At 36.4% G+C, this 21,380-nt stretch overlaps 1 protein-coding gene across 1 annotated transcript in view; it reads right to left on the bottom strand.

The window, feature by feature from the left end:
* Positions 1-21,380, bottom strand: part of ERP44 (endoplasmic reticulum protein 44) — a 55,770-nt gene that overhangs the window by 28,544 nt on the left and 5,846 nt on the right. Inside the window, exons 2-3 of the mRNA XM_062569734.1 lie at positions 2,273-2,345; positions 521-560 (exon numbers count right to left, since the gene is read on the bottom strand). Coding sequence (XP_062425718.1) covers positions 521-560; positions 2,273-2,345 — 113 coding nt within the window. The remainder of the gene's footprint in view (positions 1-520; positions 561-2,272; positions 2,346-21,380) is intronic.

The raw sequence follows: 21,380 nt of genomic DNA, 5'->3' as shown, positions 1-21,380 counted from the left end.
GTGTCTTTCATAATGTCTAACTAATCTGACCCCAAATTCTTTCCTTTTCCAGCTTCTCAGTTTTCATTTCTCAGTTATAATCTCTCACGTTCTCTACATGAAGAGTCTTCCAAATTAGAGAAGGATTTGATTTTTCAAATCAAACTTCAGGTTTTCTGTTACATGTCTACAGGACCAACATAGAAGGGAAAAAATAGAATCTTTTGGACCATCCCTACATTCAAGAGCAAAAAGCTAATAAAAATTGTCCTACTAGCAGGGAAAAAAAACTTTGATTATGTAGTGTGCCATCCCCTGCTACCGCAGAATACTTTTTGCCTCTCATGGACTTCTGACAGAAACAAAAGATGGCAAAGAAGAAGAAGGGGAAGTTATCAAAGTACATATAAAAAAAACATGCAAGAATTGCTTTTGTGATGTACCACTGCATCTCAGATTAGAATACTATGGTCAAACATGATTGTTTCCAACAGCCAAAGGTTTAAAAAGGGGGGGGGGGGGGGGAACTTGTATAACTTACCAATCAGCATAAAAATTAACTAAAGCAACGTCTGCATTGTCTGAGAGGAAAGAAAAACAAACAAATAAACAAACAAAGTCACATCATAAGGCAAACTTCTTACAGCACTTTAATTCGAGATTATAAAAGTATGCATAAGAACTGTGAAAACAGTATTTCTAGATTATACAACATTCAACTTAGTCTGATGGTTAGAAAACTAAAATTAGGATAAATCTTATCTGAAATATAATCTATAGCAAGTGGAAAGCGCGATGAGAGGTCTTTAGTCAAGTATTTTATTGATTTTATTGATATATTTGACATTAATGATGTCAATACTTAAGACATAAAGATACAAAAGAAGTGACATAAAGATACAAAAAGTAATTCTGGATTTACTATTAGAGCACTCAGAACCAGAAGCTGTACTCTACTATACTTTTTAAGTATGAATTAGATTATTCACAAATGTTTAGGAAAAAAGTTAAAAGCTGAAACATCAGCTATTTGGGTTAGAGGAATGACAACATGTAGCCTGCCTATGTAACTTGGTCCAGTCACTCTTTCTCTGCCTTATTTGCTGTGAAGTTGGATGCCAAGGCAAAAGGTGTAAGAAAAAAACTCTCATCCCCAGAATGGAAAATGCTAAGGGATGCTTAAAAAAAAACCCTGATTTTTGAGTAATGGACTAGATATTGAATAAAATATAAATTTAAATAAATACTAGTACTATATAATACAAGTCACATAGCTTTATAAAGCAGAAATCTTGCTCGGTAAATTTGCTCTGTTGACAAAATTACAAAGCAGTTACATGCAAAGATTAAGATATTAAGCACAGCATGTCATGTACTGGAAAGACAGCTTTTAAGAAGATTAGGGAAAACCTCTGTTTTAATTAAAAGTATCGCTTTAATATTTTCATCATCTCCTAGGAAAGCAGTGGTGAACAAGAAATTAACGAAAACTCAGCACACAGATGTGTAGGGTAACCCCCAAGGCAATGAGCATTTACTGTTATTAACAGGGTGAAATTAAGAAAGCACTTACACTTGGTACTTATTTTCACTATTATCAGTAAAATATTTTATGACAGGATTGTACATTTTTCAGTGTACAAAAGTTATTTAAAAAATAGATCTTATATTATCCAGTCATACATTTACTACACAAAGCAATCCTGCAATATTAGGAAAATTAAAACAAAATTCCTCCTTTGTATTTCTGATCACTATTTTTGAAGCATAATGCAGTAATTATTTTCATGTGAAGAGAACTAGATACAGGTAAATTGTCTACTTTTCTTGACAAAAAGGTTTCAGATAAGAAATATGTATCTGATTACTTTAAGACAGCAGATGAAACATTAACTTATGAGTCTTTCTCTCTTGACTCTAGTGGCTTTTAGGAAAGTTTAACAAGAGGAAAGGCACATGTAACAAGCAACACTTACTGCAACACTCAAGTAACTCTCAAACAACCTATCACTATGGGTTTCAGCTGCTGCTATTATTTGAGAACTCTTAAAATGCTCTGTTGACAGATTTTGCTTTTATAACAAAGCATTTCAAAAAAAGGCACCAGGTATTTTTCTTAGACAATTATATTAAGAGTGCAGCAAATAAATTTGTGTGACACATCAGCTCAGACGGCTGATTTTGATCATAAGCACCTAATATTCTATTTAGATTGCAATACGTATTTTTGAAGCTAGAAATTTGACATAAATGACTGTCAACATGCAAAGAAAAAAAGATTCAAAGTACTCACTTAAAATGTCATCTATATTTCCACTATCTAGACTTGTTATTTCACTTCTTGTTGGATTAAAAAGCCAAGACACCTAAAAAGAGAAACCAAACCAGTCAACAATAAAGTAGCAATGTATTTACAATTTGAAACACAATACATCAAGACCTGGAGGACGGGAAGAGGCAGAACAGTAAAATAAAAATAGTTCAGTCAATGCATTTCAGATGCTGTACTACCACAAATATCACTGCACACATCCTTACAGCTGAAATAAAATTATTTCTCTCTTCATATTATCATCTTCTATTATGCTAGCAGAAATATTATTGGTAATTTTTGAACCTTTAAGAAGTAGCTTCTATTCATAAGTTCACTCTGGATTGTGAAATAAAACACACATTTTAGTCATCTGATTATCCCACAAGACCCAGAAGTAGGCAGGAACAGCAGCTCTACCTAAAGACAAGTAATTCCTCATATTACTAACAGTGCTTGTCTGGCAAAAAAGCTTCTCATTAGGTAAAGTTTACAATTGCTTCCGTTTTCCTTATTGTTAAGATTTTTTATGTATAAAAATAAACTAATTACAGTTTTCTATCCCCTTCTGTAATTTTTCTTGATACTGCTTTAGTTCTAGAATATAATTGGCACAAATGTGTCAGACTATAAACTGAGAAAGCACATCAGTCAGATGATTCAACTGCAAAGCCACGCATGTAGTACTGTCAGTGCAACTACAACAGCAATATGCAGAAGAATACGATGTCACATTCACTGCAATAGGCACAGTCTTTTTACCTCAGATAGAAAAAAAAAAGGGTTCAAGTTGCTGGTGTATTCCAGATGAGAGAGTTACATTCTCAGGCACTGAGCTACAGTTTATTTTCACTTCAGAAGAGGTAAGCGTAGGAGTTCTGGACCTGGACAGTACAGATTCTGGCCTGGGACATGAATGTATCCTTCCTGAACAAGCTGATCTAAAAGTTATCCCTTCTCCAAGTAGGACCAGGGCTCTGACCAGATGATTTACGGAGATGCCTTCCAATCTGTATTTCCCATGACTGTGATTTCTCAACTGATGAAGAAGATGTGAAAGGAAGGGTTTCACTAGAGAACTGAAAATACATGCTGAACAAGAACTCCAGTACAGAACAGAGATTCCAAGTGATAACTGAAGAATTAGTCTTTGCACTGAGGTAGAACTGAACATGAAATATACAATACCTAAATTCATGAAGCGTTAGATTTAATCCTTGCAGCTGCACAGAAAACCTGTGATGAGGCAGAGGCGATGGCTGCTTTTACAACAGACACCAAAGAAATATTCATCTGGAAACACAAAGAGCACTTGAATAATGCCACATAGAGCAGTTGTAACACTGTGATATAAGGATTGCTCTGTATTTACAAAAAAACCCGAGACCTCTCTCCTATACCAGGGCCATGACAATGTTTGACTAGATAAGGATATGACTTAGATTTAGGAAGCAGTTCAAGCAGCTAAGATTCTGATTTTTGACACAGGTTCCAATCCGTTGCAAGACTAATTCAACGTCAAACCAAATTTTCTAGCATTCAGTACAAATGCGTATCAAATACTGGCCTCTCAAAAAGACTAGACATAATGGATGTCTGCTTTCATTAAGATCAGCTTAGAAAATTCTGGATGTCTTTTGCAGCAATACACTGCCAATAGCTGTCAGTTTGCAGTAATCATTTTCAGTCTCTTGATTTGTGGTTCACTAAACATTTCTCAGTGAAGGTACTGATCCTACTGATCGTATTTCCAATATTTAGACCAATGTGTAGCATACTCAGTCCTTCTTAGCCCTGTACAGCAGTCTATGGTCTACAGGCTGAAAACTCATTGGCTTCCATAACACAAAACATGGATTAGTGCCTCACAGTTGCTGCTCAGGCTAAGATAAGATTGTAGTATTAGATGCAAGTCTAAGATCTGTGGAGGAATTTGCACAGCATTCCCTTGTTTCTAGCAGATTTCAAGCATAAACCCAGTCAGCTGTAGCTTTAAGATGACCAGTATAAAAACAAAACTAGTGATCAAGCTGCAAGGCTCTTAGTTGAAAGCTGATACCCACGGTGTAGCTGACTGCTGACCAGCAAGAAGAAAAAGAGGATCCTGTCTTCACTGTGTGCAGAGAAACTATGCATGTAGACCCTGGTTCGCAACAATGAGTACCTGCACTTGCATGAGAACTGCCAGCCACCATCAATACAGGTACCTCCCCTGCATCAGTGCAGTGATGCATGGGGGCACAACCTCTGTGGCACTGCCACGCGAGGCACTCAGGGCTAGAAAGGTGATGGGTTTGTAACAACGGGTCAGGTGAGCACAGAAATGAGGTCGCCAGGTTTCTGTTTGCAACAACATATAATTGCATGCTCATGCAAGTGTTTGATTAGGTAACATTCATACATAATTGAAGCATTAGCAATTAGATTAACAATAACAGTGGAAATACAGTTTTATTAACAAAGAACAGTATAACTCAATGAGCTTTTGTTAGTCACCGTCCAGTCTAACCATAGGTCACTCTACAAATGCATCTGTAAATTCCAGGGCTTCAGTCATCCTGTGAGAAGGTCTCCAAGCCTCTGATTGTATCCTTGAAGACTACCAGATTACTAATCCTGATTATTATCTTGGATAATACCTGTTTACAGGGAAAATCCACAGAAGCCTCTAGAAATGGGAAACTTTTTAGCTGCTGCCCACAGCTCTGCATCAGTATTCAAATCCGAAAACAACCTCTGCAATAGGCTTTGGTGAAAGTATTTTCCACAGGAGCTTCAGCACTTTATAATTCAGCAAACTGAATAGATACCAATTTCTTAAACATACAGTATTTTCTGCTACAGTTTTACAGTTGCTACTGTAAAATTCTACTTTCTTAAAACAAATCTTTTATCTAACATATGCTAGTTATGATAAACTAATCATAAATTAAATATAATATAGATAAGCATAACATTTGCCATCAGAAAACAAACTATGCTATTTAGCAAATGTACTTATATGGATAGGAACTGTATTTTCATTTGTAGATTGCTACAATACACCTTAGCTTTCAATGCAAATATTTAACTGGGAAGTCAAGTGTGGGGTTTACTAACCAATAAAATCCTCTACTAGAGTGTGCTACATACAAAAAAAAAAAAAAAAAAAAAAAAAAGAAAAAAAAAACAAAATAAAACTAGTACTTCTTTATGGCAAGAATAAAATTTTTGATTGTTTTCTTAACTCCTATTGCAGAAAAATATAGTACAAAACACATCCACTCAAATAGAGATCCCAAATCATCTTTACATATTCACGGTGAAAATGAAATTAAGTTGTATATCCTATTGCCCCTCCATATTAAACATTAGTGGAAAAATACTGAGACTAACAACCTCTTTCCCCAAAAGCTACACAAAGCATGAGCTAATCAAAATACCCACTTTTTCACTAAAAACATGAAATATTCCATATTGTCAGAATAGGTTCATAAATATTTTTTAACATTTTTATGCTGACAAAATAATTGTAGACGGCAAAATCTTCACAATAGGTAGATCTATTCATCCTCGAGCCTACTCAAGAAAAGAGAAATTTCATTAAGAAGTGCCAATAAATACAAAATGCTCACTTCAGCTGAACAGATACTGCCCATAAGGAAGAAAGTACATCCTTTTGACCCAGTAATCTTGCTGTCCCATGAGATGGGAGAGGACTTATGATATTACTCTTATTAATATTAAATATGAGGAATATAAATGCTTATTTAAATTGCTAAAAGGCTACAATGTTTCAAAAATATTGTCTGATCTTTGATGAGGCCTGTGAATGATATCCATGGGCAGAAAACGAGATATTTTTGAGGAAATTGTTTTTCAATGTCAGTTGCACAGGTTGTCAGAAGACAGGCACAGAACACGTTCTCAAAAACATACTAGCTAACGAAAAGATCTTCAAAACTTTTTCCTTTAAATGTAAACTTGCTTTATTACTTAAATATGAACTAAAAATGCAAAGTATCCCAACACTTAAAGAACATAAAGCCACAATATTAATTTTAACTTGTTTCTTGGTAGGTAACTCAGCCCTAACTTCTTTCTATCAAATTAACTACTACTAAAGGTACTATCTTTAAAGACCTTTACCAAGCAAATGGCTATTAAAATACTATCTATCCAAGCTATGTTGTATTATACTGTTGTCTTGTACCTTTCTAAAGTGTTCTTCCTTGCAACTGAGAAGTACCATATCTCTTTCAGCATTAATGCAGTTTGCATTTCACTGGCCTACATCAGGACACAACAGTAACTATTTACATTTATAACTTAAAATATATATATATATACACACAGTTTTCCAAACCAACCTCACAAGATAGCCACAAACTCGCTGAAGAAGGCATCCTAGGCTATCTTGCAAAAATAATTCAAAGGCAAAATTGGTTTTATAAGTATTCCCGAAAACAACTGCTGCCTTTATATTGGATAAATTTAACTGCGTTTCGATATGATTCTAGCATGCTATGCTGTTGCTCTCAGATTTTTACACTTTTTAGATGCCTAAGTTATTCAAATATGATAGTAAAACTAACTAGTTATGAAAGAAAGTTTGCTAGGAAGAATAAAAAAAGATATAATTGAGTACTAAGACACTAAAACTGAAGCATGAAAGTGCACGTTAAATGAAGATGCATTTATAATATATTCTTAAACATTTAAGTCTGCATTAAAAAAGACAAAACAAAATATAGACTATAACAAATAAGTACAGAAATTATGTGTGCTTATACAGAATACACTGCTGAGAAATAAAACCAACAACAATGCATATTCAAAAATAAAATTTAGTTTATATGGTCGGGTGAGGAAGAAATGAAGAAGAGGAAGAGACATACATATATCTGCACTCCTGTCATCAGATATTCTGCCAAATAAAACAGGAATATATTTGTTCAATTTCCTGGAAGTTTCTGAAGATTACTCTGCATTTTTGTTAGGAAGCTTAATATAGAAATCTTAGTATTTCTGATTCAGTTCCCCCATTCATAAAATCTTTTAAAAACATGCAGTGATATCACAGGCATTTCTTCAGAATTTTCCCCTCAAATCTGTAGGTTAACTTCTGGTAAGTATCAGTGAGTGGACAGCTGCATGAGGAACAGCTTTTAAAACAACGCAAGGAAGGACAGAATTTGCAGCTCTGATAACAGAATAACTCACTTCAACTCAAAGAATAACTTACCTAGTTCTAGAGGGAGCCTGTCTATACTGGTCACCTCTGAGGAATAGATAAAAAATAGCTGACTTTTATATTGATTTTCTTTTTCCAGTGCAAAACCTCAAAGCACTGCTCAAAAGGGGACTAATATTACCCTCCCTCTTCCAACATATGACCCATGGCTACACAAGCAGCCTTGCCCAGAGAAAAACTATTCCATTCAGCCACTAAAGGAGGACCTCTGACTTAGAATGTCAGACTTCCTATCTTTTTCTCAAAAAGAAAATAAAAAACCATCTACAAACTGATCACCTATTGACAATGCTGTGGTTCAATAGCCACTGCATACATCCAATTAACAAAACCAACAGGTTATTCAGAGTAGTTAGCGAAACCTATGTCACTAAACCATAGTGTTATCAGTTCTCTAATTGGTAACTGAGTAGAAGCGATAGGCCTATAGGTTTAGGGACACTTCACTCCCAAATTAATTATATTTTACATGCCATTTTCTTACAGAAAAGTCTAGCAATTTAACAAACAATGCATGGAAGAGTTTTAAAACCACAAGAAGAAAAAATAGGTCTGCTGTAATTCAGTTTTTCATTATTTACGTCAGACAGAGGTCCTCACTTTTAAAGCCAACTCTCTGGAGAATACAGATAATTATTATTTCTGGAAACATTGTGACTGATAATGAACATTCCATCTACAATGCCGTCAGTATTAAGAGTCTTCATTTTTACTTGCTAAACTTTCTAAATCCTGAAGGCACATATGTAAACTGTCTCTCTCCTCTACAACAGAATCATTTTTTGTTTGGAAAGCAGCTCTGTTTTACTTTTAATCTAGACTGACATGCTGAAGTTACTACCTGAAGTCTCAGCCCTACAGGACTTCGCAGTTGACTTTCCATCCCTACGCACATTTTTCTTTATGAACACTGCTAATCTGATGCTGTTGTGAGATCTTCATTAAACTCAGTGACAGCAAGAAGCAGAAGGGTTTACAGCTTGCAATGCAGTGATACAAATTCTACAGCACTGAAGCAATAGCGACTGTAAGAGCCGTTGAAGCTTGTCTTCAGAAACATCCATCAAGAACATCTCACTGGTAGCATTCCCAAAACGCTTACAGCGAACCACAAAGCTCACAGAAGAGACAGAACAGCAAATATACAACAGTAGAGAAAAAGAAAAAAGGACATAACTCACCCTCTCAGTTGAGAACAGTTTAACGCTTAACTGGGATAAATATATTCCTGAATCTACCTGAACATTTGCATAATGTAGATTAACTAAATACTGCCACCTCCAAACTACTGATTAAATAAGGTTTCTATCAGCAATAAAGGCTGTTAAAAATAAATAGTATCTGACAAAACCATATTGTTTCAAAAGACAATCATTTCTGAACTATATTTAATATTCAGAGCAATGTTTAAATTGGTACCAAAAATACCAAAACCTTTTTCAATTTCTTTTCCAAAAGTCATAGCTTAAACTTAATCAAATAAATTAAAAAAAAAAAATCAAAGGAAGCTACTGAAAATAAATTTAGGCAATGCAGTTATAACTTCCATGGGAACAGAGATAAAAAACTAACTGAACTGAAATACAGATAATATATATATTAGAAAAGAAAACTTACTTCTTTGGATAATTAATTCCAAAATTGAAACATCTATCAAGGCTAAACAGTGCTGTAACAACTAGACAGAGTTAGGTAGACATACTACTTTATTAAAAAGGGTGGGATTTTAGATTTTCCTCATTTCTTGTTACATCCTCCCTTTTTAAAAAAGTTGACAGAAGTACTTGATGCAGGTGCAGATATTATGAATATTGAATAATTCTTAGCTGATGAAAAAGCTGGAAACAAAAAAAAATGCATTCATGCATTCACAATTTATGATGGTATCTTTGAAATTCCAAGCAGACTTGAGTCTACACTTCAAACGAGGAAAAAAAAAAATCACCTTACAATGAGTAGTTCCTACGACTGAACTTCATACACATGAAAAGAAGATGCAGGATTATTGTCATTTGTGACATTCAGGATCGGGAATGATTCACAGCCATAGAGATACCTCAATGGCCTGTTACCATAGCGTTCAAGTTCCTCAGAAAAATGAAGAGGTTTATGCTCCTAACATCCTGTAAAGTATTACTAGAACATGTAAGATGTTCATTCAAAAAGTACATTACAAAGATGAAAATTAAATCATGATGTGCAGCTTGACACATCATATTTTTTCATAAAGCTATTAACAGGCCTATGCTTCTAAACACAATTTCAAAGCTTAAGTCTTAGGCAAAAAAAAAATCTAAGCAGCACTGTCTTAAAAAAAAAAAAAAAAAAGTTTAAATCAGAGCTCGAAAGGACACGATGCAGTTCTTAAAAAGGAAGTCACAGAGCTAAGACCTGTAATACATTTTCAGCTCAGCTAACTCTGATATTTGGAGATTCTGATATTCAGGTATTTTAGTCTTAACTGCTAAATCTTAACTCAAGAATCCCAGAGCCTGGAGATAAGGGAGAAAGTCTGGAGAAAGGAAGACTTTCCCTTGGTCAAGGAGGATCAGGTTAGAGATCATTTGGGCAAAATTAACATCCACAGTTCCATGGGCCATGATGGGATGCACCCACGAGCACTGAGGGAGCTGGCAGATGTTATTGCTAGGCCACTCTCCATCATCTTTGAAAGGTCGTGGAGAACTGGAGAGGTGCCTGAAGAGCAGAAGAAAGTCAATGTCACTCCAGTCTTCAAAAAGGGCAAGAAGGAGGAATCAGGCAACTACAGGCCAGTCAGGCTCAACTCCATCCCAGAAAAGGGATGGAACAGCTCATCCTGGATGTCATCTCCAACCATGTGGATGATAAGAAGGTGATCAGGAGGAGTCAGCATGGATTCACCAAGGGGAAATCCTGCTTAACCAATCTGATAGCCTTCTAAGGTGGAATGACTGGCTGGTGGATGAGGGGATAGCAGTGGATATTGTCTCCCTTGGCTTCAGCAAGGCTTCTGACATTGTCTCCCACAACAACCTCCTAGGCAAGCTCTGGAAGTGTGAGCTAGATGAGTGGATAGTGAGGTGGACTGAGAACTGGCCGAATGGCACAGCTCAGAGGGCTGTGAGCGCAATCTAGTTGAAGGTCCGTAGTTAGTGGTGTTCCGCAGGCATCAGTCTGATTCAACTTCTTCATCAATGACCTGGATGAAGGGACAGAGTGCCTCCTCAGCAAGTTTGCTGATGACACCAAACTGGGAGGAGTGGCTGATACCCCAGAAGGCTGTGCTGCCGTGCAAAGGGATCTGGACAGGCTGGAGAGGAACCTCATGAGGTTTAACAAGGTCCTCCACCTAGGGAGAAATACCCCCATGCACTACAGGCTAGGGGCTGACCTGCTGGAAAGTAACTCTGCAGAGAAGGACCTGGGAGTGCTGATGGATGACAAGTTGACCATGAGCCAGCCATATGCCCTTGTGGCCAGGAAGGACAATGGTATCCTGGGGTGCATTAGGAAGAGTGTTGCCAGCAGGCCGAGAGAGGTGATCCCCCCTTTACTCAGCCCTGGTGAGGCCACATCTGGAGTACTGCATCCAGTTCTGGGCTCCCCAGTACAAGAGGGACATGGAACTACTGGAAACAGTCCAGTGTAGGGCTACAAAGATGATTAGAAGAAAGGAGCATACCTCTTAGGAGGGAAAGGCTGTGAGAACTGGGCCTCTTTAGCCTGGGGAGGAGAAGACTGAGGGAGGATCTTATCAATGTCTATAAATACCTGAAGTGAGAGTGTCAAAGATGAGGCCAGACTCTTCTCAGTGGTGCCAAGAGACAGGACAAGTGGCAATGGGCACAAACTGAAACACAGCGAGTTCCACCTGAATAAAAGGAAGAACTTCCCTACTGTGAGTGACAGACTCCTGGACCAGGTTGCCCAGAGAGCTTCTCTGGAGTCTCCTTCTCTGGAGATATTCAAAAACCTGCCTGGATGCAACCCTGTCGAACATGCTCTAGATGACCCTGCTTGAGCAAGAGGGGTTGGACTAGATGATCTCCAGAGGTCCCTTCCAACCTCAACCATTCTCTTCTATGCCTAGAGGAAAAAGGACAATCTGCAGTCAAGGCTGTAACACAGTTTTCCTCATCTTAGATATCCTCTTACAAGCAACTGTTCAGACTTCTCCAAAGGATATAAAGATATTTATCCATTACTTACCACTGGGTACATACCCAGTGTATGAACAGAAAAATTTATAATAAGGTGGTCCTTCAGAAATAAGAACCTGAAGTCTGTTTCATAGCTTTAAAGCCATGTATTCAGTTCTCCAGGGCCTTACTAAAACTCTGAATCTGCGTATCTTATTTGCAATGCTTCTTATGCTTACACAAGAAGCCAGAATTCCTCCTTTATTTTATACACTAATTGCTCTACTATATTTATAAACCACGCTAAAACATTTTTGGCATGCAATCACTTTGGTTCTTTTGTGTATAATACTTTTAATAGCAATGTTTATATATGAACTTACCAGAAAGTAATATTTAAGTAAGCTTCAGTTTTCATTGCAGCTTTGTTTGAGGAAAAAGAAGGAAAAAAAAGGGTATTTTTTTTTGCTAAATAACAGTAGGCAGAAGCATACAATCAGAGTTCCAGCTCTGCGTTTTGCATCACAAGTGTTTACATGTGGTTTTAAAGAAAAATTCAACACATCTTGAAAAAAAAAATCAAAACTGCCTTTCTATGATACTATGCATTTACTATGAATATGCAAGTCAAACTACTGACTGATACGTAAATAAGTTTAATAAATCAGCTGCCTGTAAAGTGGGAGTTAAAAAGTCTCCAAATCTGTGAAGCAGTACTTTTTAATTCTGTTGCCTATGAACTCCTGAGGGTTCAAAGACAACTATGAGGGTGGGGAAGATGGAAGCATCTGTGAAAAACTAAGGAAAAAGACTATTGTCAATAAAATTAAATTCACTTTACAACCACAACATCTGCACCTCTGCTGGAAAATACTTATGGATCTTGGATGAAAGAAAATATATATATATATATAAAAAGCATCCAGTATTTTGAAGATTTCAGCAATGAATTACAACTTATGGAAAATCTGAAATTTCATGATCACTGAAAGTTTATGCAGAGTTTCTTTTTAAGATAATAAATATTCTTTTAAACCACCCTGGAATTCATATCAGCCGCTCATCTTTGACAACTCTTCCAAACTGTTTCAACAAAGTATACAAAGAAGCTATTGTCAGAAAAATAAATCTCACCTTTCAAAATGGCTCCCATTTTCCTGTTCTCACTAAGCCTGTGGCTCTGTGCTACCCTCACAGGCTCCCTCCTCTAAAGACATCTATGGCTGTGTTCCCACCTAGGGCCAGAAGGACTCTATGGACTTCTCCAAAACAGGAACTTTTTGTTCTGTATGATGAAGAAGCAACTCCTCTTAAAATTACCACAAAGATCATCTTAATTCTAAATATTTTAAAATATTTTTACATTTATTTTCAGGTTTTTCACATGAACACCCATTATAAGGCACTACAAGGAAAAAAAAATCAAGTAAAGTATTGACATGGAAGTGAAGTTGAAAGCATCATAATTAATAGAAAACCAAACACCTTATGCTCACCTTTCTGTCTGGAATTAAAAATCAAAAATTAAAAGTAGAAGATTCAGAAAAAAGTTTGAACCAAAAGAAAGTACTCTACTGAGAAGCCGCAAGTTTGACACTGAGGATGAAGGGGCATGGTGATCTACCATATCTTTCGATAAAATAAGTTTTTAGGAGTAACGTAAAACTAAAATGTCTTATTTTACATAGAGTATAGTTAGCTATGTAACATGTCAGTGTTTTTTCCTGCATGTCAATGTTTGTTCCTGACACAAATCAAAAGATCGACTAATTTTTGTGCATATATATCAAAATATTTATATAATATCAAGTGTGTTTTTCTAGTCAAGTATAAAAAAATACATAATTGTGCAGCACTGTAGGGGAGGAAAGAAAAAAACTCACGTTATCTTAACTCATGCACTTCCTATTTTTCTTTACTTGACGTAGCTACCAGCTGATGTGATTACCTGGCCACAATGCAATGATTCATTTCAAGAAAGAATAAAGAATCTAAAATACAAATGAAATCTCCAAAATCATTAGCACAAATCAATAACCACTGCTGTTTATGAAAGCCAATACTCTGAAGTTTCTGAACTTTTTAAAGGCTGACACAGAAACACAAAACAAAGGACAATTTCCATAGGTCTTGTCAAGGAGGTAGCTTTGTTAAGTAAGTAGAGCAGAAGAGTTTGCTGCCTCTTTTCACTGAGTCAAAGAAAAAGACCTCTTCTCTACTTAGGCATTTGTTATTACGCACAAAAGTCACTAACAAAAAGATTCACAGTACTGACTTTAAACTTGCTCTTGGAGATTGCAGTTGGAATTTCATTCTTTATATGCCACAGATGACATAAATAATCTTGAAATGCAAACCATTTCTCAATACTTTACACATTTTAAGGTAAGTCAGAGACATTTTTACACTTAAAATACTTCAGGAAATAATTTTGATGTGTAAAGATGCAGAAGAAGCTCTGTCATTTTATTTAAATAGCTAAGTCTAAATATAACCCTTATTACCTGTGTTTTGAGATCCACATGTATCACTACAAAAAGCAACATACTATTCTGTTACTAAGTATGATTTCCATCAATCCTTTGTGCTCTTTATTCTAGTCTTTATACACAGGGTCACTGCAGAACACGCAATGAATGATACTTGTCAGTACATTGTGCAGTCTTAAACTAGGGATGAAAAAAGGAATTAAGACGAAACCAAAGATTTTATGGTATTCAGTGGAAGAAATGTCAACACAATTTAGAATTGCTCATTTAATGCATGAGGCATTGGAGGCAGAAGCTAAGAATAGCTGCAGTTCTCACCAAAAATGGTATTTCCCACACCATTTAGATTTGAACCATTGCTCTGAGTGGCAAACTGAAGTTTCTGTATCTGCTGCATACACACATTGTCCTGCTTTAAAATAACACACACACACACACACACTGTTTCTATTGAATATTAATTACAGTGGATTTTAACTCATACTGGAATTGCTGCTCAACAAAACAAATCAATTCAAATGAAATGCTCGATTTCATTATCTATTAATCTTTAATTGCTTATCTTTTTATTAACCATATAATTTATTTCCAATATTGAACACATTTTTGCTCTTCAGCCTCAAAACACCCAGTTATCGCATCTCTTTGTGATATAAAGACACATAACGATTTTAAGCAGTAACAAACTTGTTAAGTCTTACCCTTCAAGATGAAACTTGTTTTAAAAGGGGATATGAATTACTAACTTTTCAAATGCAAATTTTAAATAGAAGGGCTGTCATAAACATGTATAAATGAATCCTCTTTAACAGAAATACTTCATAAGCAGTTTCAATAAAAAAACAGCAGTCTGGTGGCATAACAGAAGTGTATTCTAACCTTTGAGAAATTCGCACTTTGACAGATATAATTTCCCATTTATGATTCTGGGTGGTAACATCTTGGAAACACATTACTCTCTCCCTGGTCCATTTTTTATTCCCCAAAATGAAAGTAGTCAGGAGCTCTGCCCAAGGTCAACTACAAGTATAGTAAGCCACAAACCAGTGCATGTTTGCTAGTGAGAAGCCAGTGCTAGAAACAGAGCATTCTTATCCACATTCACATCACCACATTGCTTTAAACAATGCACCTGTGGCATGGGAGGTGGGAGAAGGAAAGTGGTAAAATAACTAATAGATTACCAAGGTACTTAAGAAGTGAAATAAACAGCTAGGGTCATTCTCCCTACCCAGTGTACCAAAAGAAAAGAAAAAAAGACTAGCGTAACTACCTCTCTTCATCTTCCTTTAGTTCTAATAGTTGTTGCTTTGAGCACATAATAAAGCAGCAATATTCTCAATACAGAGAAGTATATGACAATTAGTACTTCACCGTAAATTCTTACTCTCTTCCCCTTTTAGAATTACACAGCTATGCTATTCCCTACAGTCTCAAGTCAGAACTACCCATTCACGAGTATTCACACAACTGTCCCTATTTATTGGCCTAAGATCTAGAATTCTTAGCAATAGTACTTCCAAAACCACTGAGATTCTCTCTTTTTTTTCCTCCTTCAACATGATTGAGAAATTACATTTCCTCAGATGACCTCATCACATCTCAGCAGGAGGTTAAGATTCTGTGCAACTATCAAAGACAAGTCAGTATTATACAACATAGCCATAACATCAAAATTTTGCCTGTATTTTAAAAACATTTGAGATTCATTGTTGTGTTGCTGCTGCTCTCCCCTCCTTCCCTCACAAAAATAAATCAAGAACATCTTGGAATTAAAGTTTTCGAAAACATGAAGTTTTTTTTTTTTGGGGGGGGGGTTGTTACATCAGCTTCCCATTTCCTTAACATCAGAACTCTCAATTTTAGAAAAGTCTAAATCTACTTAAAACATTATCTTTATTTATCATACTCAGATGACTTCCTTTTCATCATTCTAGGCAAGTTTGTGACACGTATTCCACAAATTTCTGTTTCACAGAACAGAAATCTACAGCCTACAGATACTACAATATATAAATTTCACTGATAACCCACCAGCTTTTGTATATAAATGCTTTGCCTCATAACCATTTAAGTCAATATTAATGAACAGCTACCTTAGAATGGCACGAGAGGATAAATGTGTTCCAAAATGAGCAGTAATAAAATACTACTCCACAGTTGCATCCTAATATACATATTAGCATTATAAAGGTTCCCAATTTAAATGAGAAAAAAAAATAAGATGCATGTTTACAACTAATCAATTTACTATCTTACACAGAAGACCATTATTTAAAGCACTGCTGTGAGGATCAAAAGAGAAGAATTCACCTTTGGGACTGTATTTGCACCTGCAAGTTACATCTTGAAGAATGAGTGGATAACTTAAAATTGTGTAAGAGCAATTTTTTTTCCACTCTGAGCAGTCAGACATATGCAGTCAATTTATCCTGGATTACTCAGGATGGTAGAATAGCAAATAATGCAGGGAACAGCACATATATGTCACAGATGATATGGCATGCACCAAAGCACATGATACACAGATATCCCACTGCTGGCGTATGTGCTGACTCCACAAAAATTTTCAGGGTATTCCAGACAAGTCCTAGAAACAGTATTAACATGTTCACATGGTGCAGTGCTTGAACTGGTAGCAAATATCAGACACACCAGTTCTGCAATTAACCAGCTCATGCATGTAAGTGCTGACTATGTGGTTAATCTGTCATCGGGATAAACTATGTACAGGTAGCAATGTTGATCACTCGAGACACAAAGAATCACTTAAATTTGCCTTTCAGACTTGATTCTACTCAGTGTTAGCAGTTAGTCAACACTAATTCCAAACTCAAATCAGTATGCACTCTAATATTCTATATGTTAACAAAAGAAAACTTAAGATCAAACCAGAATAAATTTCACATATTCACAGAAGTTACTCAAGGTAGGCAAATGCTGTTCTTAAAATACAGGACTGGTTTCTGTTAATTACAGTAACCAAAATTATTACCAAAATCCTTAGCAAGGTATCACAACTATGTGTTGGTCTGTTTCAAAAGAATATTTAACAACTATGTAACACTGATTATTTTCATATGTACATATTTACACTGTTAAATTCTGCTGGCTTGTATTGATGGAAAAATAAAACATTATTTAAAGAAAAAGCCCTAGCCCCCTGCAATTAGATGTTCTTAACCAAAGCAGTTTTAAATGTCAGTCAAAGGTAATTCCTGAGAGATGCACACACTTGCTGAGCTCCCTTCACTAATTAATGGATCATCAGTTAGAAAGAACCCCTAACTGTTCACCCTCTGCACCACATACTGTCTTCATCACCTTTGTAAAGCAACCAATTTGTCTTTCACTCATTTTGTCCAAAGGAATTGACTTAACAAGGAGGAGAAAAAAATACATGGATTTATGAAAATCCATCATTTTTGTGACTGGCAAAGAATTCAGGGGCTAAGTCTTTCCAACAATATTTAAGAAAGGGGATTTCAATGAACCCTTAAAAGAAAAAAAAAAGGCAGAGGGAGGCAAGTGATAGCAACTAACAAAACAAAAGCTCTTGGGATTGCAGATGTGCATACATCATTGAAATGCTTTGCATTCATGAAACCCTCGAAAAAGTTAATTATATTATCACTTCACAATCACATGACAGTTATAGGAAATAGCAAACACTATCACAGATGTTGTTTTTCTTTTCAAGAACATTGGAATAGGCACCTATTTCTTGCCTCTCTGAACACACACTATATTGCAGAATTCCTACAGAACAAGTTCTCTCCAATTTACGCCCAGTTGCCATATGAATCCACTTGGAGATGAGCTATAAGCTTTACTGCCAGTTATCTGACAACAGAAATTAGATTACTACTTCTCCCCAGTTCTTTCCACAAATGTTTAAAAAAAAGATGTCTTTTCCCTCCCCACCCCCCTGGATGTTCCTGGATGAAATGGATGCTAAAGCCAGGCAAGACTAAAGATACACTGACACCAAAAGGTATGCGAAGAAATGAGATAATTTACTAGACCATTTCTATGACTTCATTTTCTGCATCAGGTTCAAATTTCATGAATGCTATTTATGACAGAAAGCTTCGGTGGTCAAAATAAAACCCGTAACAATCCTTTCTCTCACTTCCACCATCTTCAAAAATCAGCATCTTCCTTTCTAAATTGAATGCAGCAAACCATATACACTAATTAATCTGGAGATTACAAGTATCCTTAATTCTGATCCCAAACTAAAGCAACTAAGAGTGTGGTAATCTCCTTTCAGAGATTTTCAGAAACAAGATACTCATGTTTTTACAGCAACATGTACATTGCAAAACCCCAGAAAAACAATAGCAAGAACCAAAGATACTCAGGTCTTAATAACAAGCCACGGAACATGCCCATGAAGGACAAAAGGAAAGTCAGTTGATTTTCAAGGATAACCTCTTCAAAGCGCAAAAATAATTCACTTCACTGTGCAGAAACTCAAATACGCATGGTAGAATACAGGCATAGGTTAACACAGAACTTTGGATGAACTCAACCACAAAAAAAGAGAGCATGCAGAAATGTAGAGGTAAAAATGGAATACCTGGGAAGAGTATAGAAACATTGCTTGAGCAGGAGGGGATAAAATTAGAAATGCCCAAGCTCATCTGGAATTAAAACTGGAAGGAGATGCTAAGGGTAACACGAAAGGCTTCACAGATATGGTGGCAGCAAAAGAAAGAGTAAGGAAGCTGTAGGCCCACTGCTCAGTGGGTAGGGGACCTAGTAACCAAGGTCACAGAAGAGGTTGAGGTCTTCCTTGTCTGCATCTTCCTTAACTCTCTTTTTTCTGATGAGGTCTGTCCTCAGGCCCTCCACATCCCTGAGTCTAGTGGCAAAGTCCAGGGGAAAAGAAGCATTACCTACATGAGATGAAGATCAAGTTAGGAAGCATATACAAAAGTCCACTGAACCAGATGGAATGCATCTTCCTGCATTCCCAGAAGGATTACAGGGGAAATTTTCTTCCTGGAAGCTATGTCTGGGCATATGAAGGACAAGAAGGTGACTGGGAACAGCTATTACGGGTTTCAAAGGATTAAATCGAGAGTAAATCAACCCAAGTGCCTTCTGTAATGAGAAGGTTAGCTCTTTAGACAAAGGAATACAGAATGATATTTATATTGACTTTAGTAAGGCTTCTGACACAGTCTCTCACAATATCCTTATCCAGTTCATATCTCAACAATTTAGCTGTGAGTGGACTATAAGGTTAGCAACAAACTAGATGGACTGCTGGGTTCAAAGGGCTGTCTGTAGTCAAGGGTACCAAGTCCAACATTTATCTAGTCTTCAGTCATGTTCTTCTAGAATTAATACAGGGGGGAACAATATTTTTGTCTTTATTAATGACTGAGATGATGGAACAGAATGCATTCTCAGCAAATTTCCTGATACCAAATGGAGGTCAGGGGGAGGGACTGACATGCTAGAAGGGAGATCTACCACTCAGAGAGACCTGAGCAGGCTGCAGAAATGACCTGATGGTAACCTCATGAAGTTCAATAAAGGCAAGTCCTACATCTGGGATAGAATAATCCCATACAGGTTGGGAGCCAACTGGATAGAAAACTTTCTGGGTAGAAACTGGATAGAAAGCTTTGCAGAAAAGAACCTGGGGGAGGATCCTGTCCAGTTTTGGGTTCATCACCATACTAGAGTGAAGTGCAGCACATGACTACCAAGATAAATAGGGGCGGGAGAACCGGATATACAGGGTGAAGTTCAGACAGCTAAGCCTCAGACTTGAGAAGAGAAAGCTAAAAGGAAGTATTACTGTTGTTGTCAGCTACCTAGCCAGAAGTTATAGAGAAGACAGAACCATACTCTTCTCAGAGACGCACAGCTGTAGGACAAGAGGCCATGGACACACAGTGTAGGAAGGGAAATTCTGAATAGATCTTTGGATAAAATTTTTACATGGAGTTTGGTCAAACACAGAAACAGGTGCCAACCGTGGTTATTGAACCTATTGGAGATAACAAGACTCAACAGGAAAAGACCCTGAGCAACCTCATTTAAGTTAGTCTTCCTCTGAGCAGCGGTAAGACCCCCTTTACAAAAGTTTTCTTGGCATAGACAATTCAATATAGATCAAGAAACAGGCAAAGTAAGAAATCCAAAACATACAACACAATAAAAGCAGATGAACAAGTCTACTGCATTTACTAAAAAACCAAATAGTTCATAAAGATATGTATAGAACACCTGCATTTAGATACCATGTATGATATTCTATCCTCATTTATTTTTCTCACTGCTTTCATTCCTTCCATTATTTCAGTCAGTGTTTGGCTTGAGATGCATACTATCACACTTCGCATTTTGCTTAATACAAGTGCAACCAACAAAACTGTGTTTGTGTACTACCAGCTATAGGAAGAGCACAGGGGATCACTTGAATTCAAAATAAATTGTGTGTGTGTGTATGATAGAGCTTCCAGGTGTTTATACACTGACTCCTAGAGGAGACTGCAGATAACAGATGCTCATCTGGAAGACACAGTAATGAAACTGCACAGATGTTTTAATTGCATGAATGGTTCCTTAGCCTGTATTATCAGGGTAGTCAGTTTCTCAGTAGTAGAATACACAGGAAAAAAGGAAGAAGTTAGAGAACTCTTTTGCAATACATTTAGTCACCAAGAATGAGTAGGCACTTCCTGTAATCACCAGATCATAATTTAATTCAGACATGGTTCTACATGGTTTGGAAAAATATAGCATTCTATATCAGTATCCTCAATTAGAAGTGAAAGAAGTATTTTGAAGTAATGTTGAACACAGTGATAACTTTACAGAAAAACAAAAGTGTTAGTACATAAAAAAAAATCATAGATATGTACATTCAATTTTTATTTGATTATATGAGCAAATAGCTTGACTAACGAACAGTTGGGGGGGGGAATCATGTATGTTTCTACCAATGGTTAGCAAGCTTCTGATAAATGAAGACACATCAGGGAGGAAAGGAAGTGCAAAGGCATAATATCACTTCCTTTCCGAATTCACTGCAATAAACTCATCCCTCTTATATTTCTCAGAGGAGCTCTCTCTCATTTAGCATGTTGGAAGAAAACATCATTTAGGCTGTCATATCAATACTCTATTGCTTCTATTTAAAGAATTCTCAAATGTTTTTCCTTTAAAACATTGAGAGGACAGAACTTGCTCTCAAAAAAAAATTTTTTTTTTTTTTTTTTTGCTAA

The sequence above is a fragment of the Rhea pennata genome, chromosome 2, assembly GCF_028389875.1.
Source record: "Rhea pennata isolate bPtePen1 chromosome 2, bPtePen1.pri, whole genome shotgun sequence".
NCBI classification, from domain to species: Eukaryota; Metazoa; Chordata; class Aves; order Rheiformes; family Rheidae; genus Rhea; species Rhea pennata.
The sequence above is the reverse complement of the archived record's forward strand: the minus strand, read 5'-3'. Positions and strand labels throughout refer to the sequence as shown.